The following is a 12009-nucleotide window of genomic DNA, read 5'->3' on the forward strand; positions in this document are numbered from 1 at the left end:
GGTGAAACCACCTCTAGACGTCATGGGCTTGGGGGGCCATCTCTTATTAGAGGTGTCAGATGTCGTAGGCTGGAAAGATTGGTAAAAAAGACAGGTGGCGAAATATGGTGGAATTTACATCAGATTTTAATGCTGGGCAGAGTACAAGTGTGTCCAAACCCTCCTCAGCTGACGACCCATGAATGAGCCAATGGTTAACACTATGACAACAGCAACTATGACTGAAATGGGCACACGGCCATTGGCACTGGGCATTGGTGCTGTGGCAAAGCATTGCAGGGTCTGACGAATCCCGATACCTTCTCCATCATGCTGACGGCAGGATGTGAATCTGCCATCTTCCAGCTGAACAGCTCCTTGATACCTGTAATGTGGGACGAAGACAAGCTGATGGTGATTCAATTATGCTCTGGAGAAAATTCACATGGGTGTCCATGGGTCCAGTGGAGCTTGTCCCAGGCACCATGATCGTGCACTTGTATCGTGCACTTGTTGGTTGCAGACCACGTCCACCCCTTCAGGACGATCATGTTTTCTGACAGTAGTAGCATTTTTCAGCAAGATAATACACAACATTACAAGGCCAGGAGTGTGATGGAGTGGTTCAAGGAACACTGGTGAGTTCCAGTTGATGTACTGGCCCTGCCAGCTCACCAGATCTTAACCTGATCAAACACATCTGGGATGTGATTGAATGTAGCATCAGAGCTCATGGCCTCCCTCCTCGGAATTTACAGGAATTAGATGACATGCATGTGCAGATGTGGTGCCAACTCCCTCCCTTCCAGTGACCTACCGAAGCCTCATTTTTTCCATGCATGATGTATCACCACTGTTGTCTGTGCCAATGGTACACATACCGGCTGTTAGGTAGGTGGTCATAATGTTCTGGCTGATAAGTGTATATTACTGTATTTAACTTCCAATTTTTTTCATTGTTAGTGTTTTACATTTCCTAATTCAAAGTACCTTTATACAGCACCTGTTCAAGTACATCTACTTGACATTGTTTATACAAATATCACAACTGGCCTATAATTAAGCAGTAGTTGTACTTATAATTCATTAGTTGTCATCAGAGCAGAAGCTCATGTAATTAAAATGATCTCCAGAAGCCTTTCACCTAACAAGAAACATCTATAAGTTGTAATTGAATCTTTCTTTTTTTTTCATGCAGTTTCTGGAATCACCCCAAAACTGCGTACACCACCTGATCTCTCACCAGTAGTGCCTTCCTCGACGCCTGCAGCCATTGGATCCTGGCGGTGTCCTCAGTGTACATTTGAGAATGGAGCTGGAGCAATGGTTTGTGAAATGTGCCATGGCCCACCCTTGAATTCCACTAGCCAACTACCAAAGATGCCAGCAGCTGCATCAAGCCCAGCTCCCACAGTGCTGCAGCAGGCGAGTGAGCTCATGGAGGAGCTGCGTCACATTGAAGAGCGGGAAGCTCTCCGGCAGTGGGAGCGTATTGTCCAGTATTGCAAAGAGGTCAGTGCCTGCTGATGTTAAACATGCCATTCTTATCTCTCAAAAAGCTGTGAGATTCAGATGAGTCTCAGCTAAGTTTTGGTTATATGCTTTCAACAACATACAAAACTTGTGAAAAATTCTGCAAAGCTAAAGTGTTTGAAATTAGTGTCCTGCAGGTAGTGTACTCCGCTACAAATGCATTTGTTCAGTATCTCATTTTTGTTCACTGCCCTGTATGATACCACAAATTGTGGCCAAGTTAAAATGTTATTAAATGCCAGTGACGATCTCTGAAGCTCAAGATTGTGTGGTTACCAAACAATTACTCCACAGTTCTGCTATTGACTACTTTACAGTGTTAGAAGAAACTCGTCAACTGCAGTAGAACTGCTGTCATATGTTAATGCTTGTTCATTCAAATTATCAAATGATATCCTCAGTTTGTCCAAAAATATTTTAGCATCATGTACAGTTTCCTTTATTCATAGGCAGGATGCTCACTGGGAGCATAAAGTAATTGTTTGAAGTGTTCTTTACGTGCATCTATTGAGAATGTAAAATGAAGACCAATGACTTTTTCCAAAATATCTCATAATTATCAGTATAAATAATAGAACTAGGTTACATTTTATTTTTAGTGTGCTTTACGAAAGTAGCCTGGAGTGGTTGCTTCTGCCTGTTAATGTATAGTTTGGTTGTTCCACATCTCTGAATGACTCCTTCCATGATGGGATTTGCCAAACAGAGTTTTTGAATGAATGGATGGAAGGATGGAGCACATTTTCAGCTGCAGATATGAAAATTTAAATCAACTAGAGAACTAACTGGTGAACACTGTTTTGTACAGCTTGATTTCAACAGCTTGCTTACAAAAGTGAACACTGTGGGATTGGGAAGACTGAAAATCACATTAGTTTCATTTTCAAAGCAGCTTCTTTTTACTGCTTCTTGATTACTAAATAATGATATTATCTGTAGCTCACAGTCTCAGTTTAACACTGCTGCGAGCTTGACGCAACTGACACGATTCCATTTTCTGCAGAAAAATCTGAGAGATCAATGGTCATCACTTCAGTCCTCTGTATCCAATTACTAATTTTTTAACCTAATCATTGTCTGACTACCCAGCCAATACCTAAGGAATGCAGTATGCTACAATTTGTTGAAATGTTTTCACACACATGGGAGAAAACAAAGAACATGCCTGTTTGTAAATAGTTTGCTTTATTGACTTCACATGACCTGTAGGCTATAAAGAAATCACAATAGCCTAATCATTCTTTGCTGGTCCATTGGAAATGTATCACCCCTCACTGATTTAGAGAAGATTTTATCCTTGGCTGCCATCTGCTTCCAATTTATTTTAACATAACATCATGACTGCTGCTCCTTCACGGATGCCCCATTCTTCATACGCATTTCCCCACTTACTACAAACTGGCACCAAGTTTCTCTATCCTTCATCTTTTCCCAAATCCAACATCAATGAGACAGTCATCTGACAATCACCAGCAGGAAGAAATCACATCACACTTCTTGGCAAAAGGAGTTCCTTCTAGTTGCTCCTGTGCAAGGGGAACCGAATTTTGTTCTTCTCTACTATAATATTCTGTTTTATTTATTCATATAGCTTTCCCACTGGCTTGGTGTCCATTAAGTGATCATTCTTTGTGTAGATTAGAGCCTGTAACATCCCTTCTTTTAAGTGATGTTAAATGTTACTATATGCAGTGTCATTACTTTTTCAGTTGCATCTATTCTAAATTTGTTTCTCTGCACTCCTTGATGAATCCATTTTTAAATTACGTATACTGTTTATTTACCATTGCATTACTTCATTTCCTTCTTAAAAGTGGAACCTGACATATTTCTTTTTATATCAATAACATTTTAATCCTTATCTTTGCTGAACCTCTGACAGCCTCTGTTTTTATCAGTATCTCACTTCTGAATATGATTCTTGGTTTTATTTAATATTTTGAAGAATGATGGAGTTGAATGTCCTGCATTTTGCGGTCTTTATTGGAAATACTTGCTCCTTTTACTATTTTTTAATAGGAAATTTGGTTTCACTGGCCGAAACCTACAAAAGAGTTCTAGATACATTTCTCTGTCTGCCTTTCCCAGGCAATATTCATAATTAATTCTGTTCTATTTTTTTCATTCTATTTAAGAATTCGAGTTTCACAAGATTATGAGGCTTCCACCATATTAAAAATATCTTGTAAATTTTTCAATTTCATCACAATCTCTTTCTTAGAGGCTGACAGTTGTTTTGCAGTGTCAAATGTTCCTTTATGTGATGTTAATGATAAGGATGATGATGTGTCACATTCTTAGCAAGTGAATCTGATATGGTACCTCAGCAAGTGAGTATGATGTGATTAAGGTTTTTTTTCTATGAGTTTCTGTATTGGATGGTTTTTAAGTTCTCTCTCATTTCTCAAATGTTTCTTTACCCATTTTATCAACAGTGATTTTGTTTCTCCATGAAGCTGCCATAGTTCCTCTGATCAGTTTGTTGATGGAGATAAGGAGGCCACCACCAACAGTTTCTGTTTACATAAAACAAGTTTTCTTTTACCTGTTTGGATATTCTCTCAATGAGAGGCTCACAAAAACTCAATTTTTTCTACTCATAATATTTGATGAACATGTTTCAGAGTGTTAACAAACAGTAAATAATATTATAAATCAACAGACAAAAGCACAGTGTCCAACAAATACCACACATCACAAGTTGCTGCCAGAAACTGAACAGTAGTTTTCTTTTCTGTATCTATCATAAGAGAGGTATTAGTTGGACTCTCTCTCTCTCTCTCTCTCTCTCTCTCTTTCTCTCTCTCTCTCTCTCTCTCTGTCTGTGTGTGTGTGTGTGTGTGTGTGTGTTTTAAATCTTTTCTTCAGTCACTCTTTCTTTCAGGCAATTTCTTCACAGCCAAGATGTTTTTGTCGTTCTTATCATTTCCACTAGTTTTCTCTTGACAAGATACCTGCAAAAGAACAGGCCTATTTGTCAAATTCACTGTTTCCTGTCCACAGTTTTATCAAATAAATGCATAAAAAAACTAAACTCCAACCAAACAGGCCATGAAGGCCCAGTGGTACTGACCAGCTGCCATGTCATCCTCGGACCACAGGCATCACTGAGTGCGGATATGGAGGGGCATGTGGTCAGCACACTGCTCGCCCATCCGTATGTGAGTTTATGAGAACAGAGCCGCTACTTCTCAATTGAGTAGCTTCTCAGTTTGCCTCAAAAGGGCTGAGCAAACAAGTGCATAGATGTATTAATAATGTTTGTCAAATTTAGTCTCAGTTTTGAAGCACCTGTCACACTGAGCATATTGTACGGCACAGTAGTTTGACACTGGTGGGAATGACTACTAGTGCAGGCAAATCATTTCTTGTAAATAAGATAGAAAGAAACTTCCACATGGGAAAAATATATTAAAAACAAAGATTCCAAGACTTACCAAGCGGGAAAGCGCCGGTAGATAGGCACAATGAATAAAGCACACAAGCACACAAACACACACACAGAATTTGAGCTTTCGCAACTGGCGGCTGCTTCGTCAGGAAAGAGGGAAGGAAAAGGAAAGATGAAAGGATGTGGGTTTTAAGGGAGAGGGTAAGGAGTCATTCCAATCCCGGGAGCGGAAAGACTTACCTTAGGGGGAAAAAAGGATAGGTATATACTTGCGCGCGCACGCACACACACACACACACACACACACACACACACACACACACACACACACACACACAAACAAACAAACAAACAAACACGCACGCGTATCCATCCATACATACACAGACACCTGTTTTCATACATACAGCACCCTTGTTTAACACCACTTTCAGTACCTGTTTTGTCTGTAGCTCCATTGTTAGCCCTTGGTATCACTTTCTGTCTTCTATAGAGATTACTTTTCTTAGTCTTCTGTTGTTTAAATGCACACCAGAATTTTCAAGTCCATTTCATCAAAGTTTTGCTCCCAGTCAATAAAATGGATGTGCATATTCTTAAGAACTTCTGAGATTTTTGTCCTGTCATGCCAACATTCACTTCCATCTCATGTTCCTTTTCCTTTCCTGATTGCACTGAGTAACATCTGCTTTAGTAGAGTGGTAAAAGGGGGCAATTTGTAGTTGAGAGATGTATGTGCAGTTTTGGGAGTGACAGGTATTTGCTGACCACTGTGAGAGATTGACTGTGTGTGTGATGTACCTCCTGCATGATCATCATTGCGCTACATTCTTCATAGCTGTCAATCGTGAAGTAAGTTTTAACATAAGTGTGAATCATGCTGACAGTTTTGTTTTATGATGACCAAATGTTGGACAAATGCTTGACATAAATTTTATGCAGCATTTCAGAAAAAAAAGTGTTCCATAACATGCACAAAAACTACCCATGTGTTTAGAGTATTTGTGGGAACTTGGTACAGAGAAATAATAATATGTAAAGGTACTATCCTGATCCATCCTTACACTCTTACTGTTAGGTATATAATGAAGAAAAATGTTCTTTGGTTTAGAGAAAGTGCTTTTCATTACCGGGAAAGAGAAAGGAAGTTGTAACAGTCTATTAATATCAATAGAAAAACTTATAAGATGTGGAATTTTAAATGATTTTGTTTTATTTCCAGCATAAGGAGCCTTTTGTAGATGACTCATTTCCTCCTGCTCCAAAATCTCTGTATTACAATCCTGCAGAGACCAAAGACAATCATGTGGTGCAGTGGTCAAGGCCACATGAGATAAGCACAGATGGCGATCTCAAGAAATGGGTTGTGTTTCGTACCCCTCTGCCATCTGATATATCACAAGGTACAGTCAGTTATCAGTAATAATGATTTTGCTTTACGTGAATGTAGCAAGAATTCACTTTGCGCTTCTTTTTCAGTAAATTGTTTCTCTTATGTTTGACAATAACTATGACACTTGTTTACAAAGATAATTTATATATCTGGTGGCCTGTTTCCAATTGGTTCCTAGTAAGAATCTGTACAATGCAGGTGTGATGTGGGGGCAGCACAGTAGATAGTGACTGAGCTGTATGATGGTGGCTTTTATATTTTCATTTATCTCCAATGTGGCCAACCGTGGTTTTTCCGATACAAACCAACTACTTTTATTTTTACAGAATTATATAAAAGGAGAATACATTTATTCCTTACAATCAGTTCCTGTAAAGTGTAGATATGTACATACTTTTTTGTAATGAACATTTTCTTCCTGCATGAAAAGTTGCCCCAGAATATTATGCCATATGAAATGAGTGAATGAGAATAGGAAAAGTGAGAGAGATTTGGAACTGACCACCAAAGTGTATAGTGAGCATGAGATACAGTTCCCAAGACTGATATTAAACATATTAATGGCACATTATTTGCTAGATTACAGGTCATTCGACTTCACAACATTGTAACATTAATTAGCTAAATATGCATTTTCATCATTGCATATAGCTTCACTATCTTCTTGTATACCAAATGTAGAATGTACAGGTAAATTCCTAGTCTGTGTTCATAAGTCCATTTCTGTCAGTGCTTAATCCCCCAACTTTTAAATCTCTCACAACATAACTATGGAAATATGGGCCTCAGTGTTTCTCTCATAGAGAAAAAGCTTTTCACCAGTATGAGCAGGCACTTTGATAAAGAAACATAAACTGTCTTCACTTAGCCAAGACATTATTGATGATTCTTTTTTTACTTGTAGGTGTGCTTGGTAATTGCTGGTTGCTGAGTGCACTTGCTGTACTCGCAGAGAGAGAGGATCTTGTGAAGAAAGTGATGGTAACTAGAGAATTCTGCAAGCAGGGGGCATATCAAGTGCGTCTGTGTAAAGATGGAAAGTGGACTACAGTGCTTGTTGATGACCTTCTGCCCTGTGATAAGCGAGGACATCTGGTTTATTCTCAGGTTGCATTTATTTTCTTAATATAATCAGCAAACTTAGAAGTAGAGTAGCAAAATAATGTAAAATGTAATGTTTGTTGTCAAAGTTGCTATTTTAACTGCAAAAGTAATCATGTGAACAGTATTGTTGCATATTAATATTCATTTTAAACATCTGAATTAATGATACAGGAAGTCTCTTGATAAATTCAAATGTTTGCTGAAAAATGAACATTGTATCTGATGTTAATGGTGTTTATCATGCTTTTGGTGAATAAAATAAATGTTTGAATTTAATCGAGCCCATGGTATTATAACAATTGCTGTGATAATAGTTAAGGTATATCTCATAAGAGTAAAAATGGTTTATAAATAATGTGCACATACATTTCACAACAGCAACAGTTTTCAGTTGTCAAGCTGAAGTGAAATAAGTAAGAGTACAACATGGTATTCATTTGTATGTCACAAACATTAGAATCAAACAATAAATGGCACCCTTGAATTGGTAAATTAAGTATTTTTCTTAATACTCGTTTCAAATAATACAGTTCAAAGACTGTTTCCAAGTTGTGTACACGATTTATGTTAAAAATAGAACCACTAATACATCATCATGAAGAGAACCACAGTAAGAGCTGTGGGGAGTTAGGTAAAGACATTGTCATCCGTTATGTTAATGCTATACCTCGCAAGTCACACTCAGAAAAGGCTTTTTGCTCTATGGTTTGAACCTGGAAATATAGCATCATCCACCATAGAGTTCTGACTCATTGCTATGTGATTTTTATATGCTCGGAAACATGAAGGAACATTTCGTGGCTGTCTATTTTTCAACTATAACTATCTGTAGACAGCTGTCTTACACTGGCACTGAGAAAAGACATTGATTTCTTTTGTCATGGCATCAAATCCTTCACGTTATATTCAGTACATGCTTGCTATGCCTAGTTAATATAGAGCAACATTGTGGTGCATTTGTATCAAATTGTGGTATAGTGTTGTTTTCACATCTATATCCATACTCTGCAAAACAATGTGAAGAGAGTGCCAGAAGATTTTTCCACTGTACTATGTATTAGGGTTTCTGCCCAGCATAACTGCTTAAATATTCTCTTTGCGATTGTTTTGTCTAACTCAGTTTTCATGGTTCCTAAGGGACTGATAAATAGGAGACTCTAGTCTATCCTTTGTTTAATACTAGGCCTTGAAACTTTTGGTTTTGTTTTGTAAAGTGCATAATTTTACCTTTATGATCATTTAAAGTACGTTATATGTCATTACACCACTTTAAAATTTTACCGAGATGTGACTGCATATTTGTGCAGCTTTTTTAAGACAATACTTCCTTATAGAAAACTGCAGCATCTGCCAAAAGTCTGAGGTTTCACTTAATATTGTCTGCCAGGTTATTAATGCGCAAATCGAAGAGCATGAGTTTCAATAACTTCTCTGGGTCACACCGTAAGTTATTTCTACATCTTTTGAGGACTCTGTCCTTTACCCTTTGTCATACCTGCAAAAAGTTTGTGTTACAAAATTACATTTGTTACTCCTTATGTTGCGCTTTTGGTAAACATTAGTGTAGTGCTGAGTCAGATGTTTTTAAGGGCTTGAGAAATACTGCTCCCATGTGACTACCTTGATCCATGGTTTTTGGGATGTGTCAAGACAAAATTTTGAGTTGAGTTTGGAATCCATGCTGAAGTCATTCTATTCCAGCTATCTCATTACATATGAGCTCAGAATTTGTTTTAAGATTCTACAGCAGATCAGTGTCAAAGATATTCAATGGTAGTTTTGTGGATCAATTCTGCTATCCTTCTTGTAGATAAGTGTGAACTGTGCTTTCTCTCAGCTATTGGGCACAATTTTTTGTTTGAGGGATCTAGGGTTTATTATTGTTAAGAGGGGCCAACTCAACTGTGGATGCTGAACATAATCTGACTGCCACTCCATAAGGCCCTGGGGCCTTCTGTAAGTATTGGCCTTTTCAATATTAACAATGTCACCTACTTCTCAGTGCCGCTGACATTTAATCACTCATCTTTGCAGTGTTGGTATAATCTAATTGTGGCTGTACTCCTGGATACTTCTCTGTAAAACATAATTTAAAAAGAAAATTCAACATACCTGCTTTTGTTTTGCTACTCGCAGTTTCAGTTCAAGTGTTATCCACGAGTGTGGACACTAACTGTAGTTCCGCTGAAAGCCTTAACATGTAGCCAAATTTTCTCCAGTGTTTGTGACAGGTCTTTCTCAATAAGATTCTGCTACAACAATTGTTGAAGGCTTCACATATTCATGCATTGCCCTTTAGACAGCCAGACACATTTACACATTTCATTCAACATTTCTCTATCTGTAACCCTATGCTTTGTTTACCCTCCACGTGTTGTACAGTAGTTACTGTTCCTTTACAAAGACAGTATGCTATGATGTTTCTTCCTGTCACAAGCTGTTCCGTTGTGTGTGTGTGTGTGTGTGTGTGTGTGTGTGTGTGTGTGTGTGTGGTGCTTTGTCGACTACATACTTCCTGTATGTGCTCCTTCCCAGAGCTAAATGTTTAGAGTTCCTTCCTGAGATGTAACACTACTGCCTATTTATATAGTCTGCTGAACAGTAAATCTTTTTAATGGTTTTCTTTCCTCTTTGCTCTTTGATAATCACTGTTGCTATAACTGCCTCATGGCAGTGTAAATGAAGACATCTTCAGAGAAGTCAGGCATGTTTGTTACCATTAGACATAACATATTTTCATCGTGAGTGAGTTTCCAAACTATATGTTGTAAGTGGTTTTCAGAGAAATCTTATAGTATTGTTTTGTAAAATGTCTTGTCACATCCTACTTTTACAGTACTGTAATTATCTCATGTAATGGATGATTATAATTTCTCTCATTGATGACAGTGTGTTTCAGGAATATATGAATTGGTGAGCTCAAGTTTTCTCTACATTTATGGTTGCATCTGAGAGTAAGTCTGAAGGTTGATAGATATGTCCAATTATAAGTTCATGCCCACCCTTCGTATTGAATCTTGTCCAAACAATCTCAGGTACATCTTCAATTCCTGTCTCGGCAAATTTGAGTTTTGCGTCTGCCATAACAAATACACCACCTCCATTTCCAGTTACCCTGCCTTTTCAATATACACTTAGATTTTACCCCAGAAGTCTCACTGCTGCCAAGCTATGGTTTTAGCAGTCTTTCTGTACTGAGTATTACATGTGTTCCACCATTTATTATTAAGTGACTTGGGATGAAAAGCCACTACTGCACAGGGTTGGGTTGCAGTGGTGGATTGTGATGGAGGTGCAGGCCATTGGGAGCTCAGGGAACATCAGAACTCAAACATTTTATCGAAATTTCATGATACTATACTTGTAGTGCTGCAGTAGAGCAGCCATTCCTTCTTTAGTGCATGGCATAGATGGCTTGTGGTGTACTGCAGTGGCCAGCTGGAGGTCCAGTAGCCAGCTATCGTGTCTGCGACCAGGAATGTTGATACCAAAGGAGCATGCTCAGCAGTATGTGCCCCAGTTAGGCATGGTATAGCTGCTCATGGATGACAACAGTTATTGCCAAAATAGCAGGGAATGATAGCTTCTGGGCATTAGAAGTCACCCTCTTGAGTGGTGCTGCATGGTGCCAGAACACCTGCACTAGAGTAGAAGGGTAAGCAGCTGTACCCGGTCAAGATTTAATGCCCTCTAGGGTAGGAGTCTGGCTACTGGTGAAGCAACCCTGTAGGTGGCCCACCAGTAGAAAGGCACTAAGTTCAGGAAGGAGGACTTGGTTCTACAAGATTGACCAGTGATGGCGGAGGCCCACCCTTCTGGTCGCTGCTGACTGCATCTAGCCATATGCCGAATAACAAATCAAAGGCCTGACTTTGCAGAAACTACTTGGCCTATTCTGCAAGAGCCCCATCTTTCTATTTGTTGCAGGATTACAGTGCTCAGCTCGGCCTGCCTCAAGTGCATAAAAAGCACTGTGCTTGACCTGCATGCTGGTGCCTTGACATTGGCTGGCTCCTTATGGGTCCTTCAGTTACTGTTGCTGAGATACTATTTTCCAGAGTTTACCCAAGAATTAGTGATGGCAGTAAAATTACCACATTTTGAACTCTGACAATTTGTTGCAAATGCTTCATCAGTTGATCAATAGATTTTATTACTCTCATCTGAGGCAGAATTTTATTTTGATCTCATACTAATATTTCACAACAAACATTACCTGGACTGAATGGAGAGTTGTCTAATCTAAAAATAATTTATATAGAGCATGTAAACTGTCAGTTAGCTGGGTAGCAGCCTATGATGGGTTACAATCACGTTCATTAAATATCTAGGTAAAACGTTGCAAAACAGTGTCAAATGGAATGAGCACATCAAGTTTTACTAGGAAAGTGGAATGGTCAACCTCGTTTTATTGGCAGAATGTAGGGAAAGTGTGGCTCATGCATATAGGAATGGCATATAGAACACTAGTACAATCCATTCATGAGTACTGGTTGAGTGTTTGGCGTCCCCACCAGTTCCGATTAGGGGGAAGGCATCCAAGTAATTCAGAGGCATGGTGCTAGATTTATTACCGGTAGGTTTGATGTGCTTGCAAGTATTATGGAAC

General features: G+C 38.8%; 1 protein-coding gene across 1 annotated transcript in view; it reads left to right on the forward strand.

Moving 5' to 3' along the window:
- The window catches only part of LOC126281220 (calpain-D-like), a 441331-nt gene that overhangs the window by 369661 nt on the left and 59661 nt on the right, over positions 1-12009 (forward strand). The window contains exons 6-8 of the mRNA XM_049979967.1: positions 1178-1491; positions 6126-6306; positions 7201-7403. Of these exons, the coding sequence (XP_049835924.1) occupies positions 1178-1491; positions 6126-6306; positions 7201-7403 (698 nt within the window). The remainder of the gene's footprint in view (positions 1-1177; positions 1492-6125; positions 6307-7200; positions 7404-12009) is intronic.

The sequence above is a fragment of the Schistocerca gregaria genome, chromosome 7, assembly GCF_023897955.1.
Source record: "Schistocerca gregaria isolate iqSchGreg1 chromosome 7, iqSchGreg1.2, whole genome shotgun sequence".
Classification (NCBI taxonomy): Eukaryota; Metazoa; Arthropoda; class Insecta; order Orthoptera; family Acrididae; genus Schistocerca; species Schistocerca gregaria.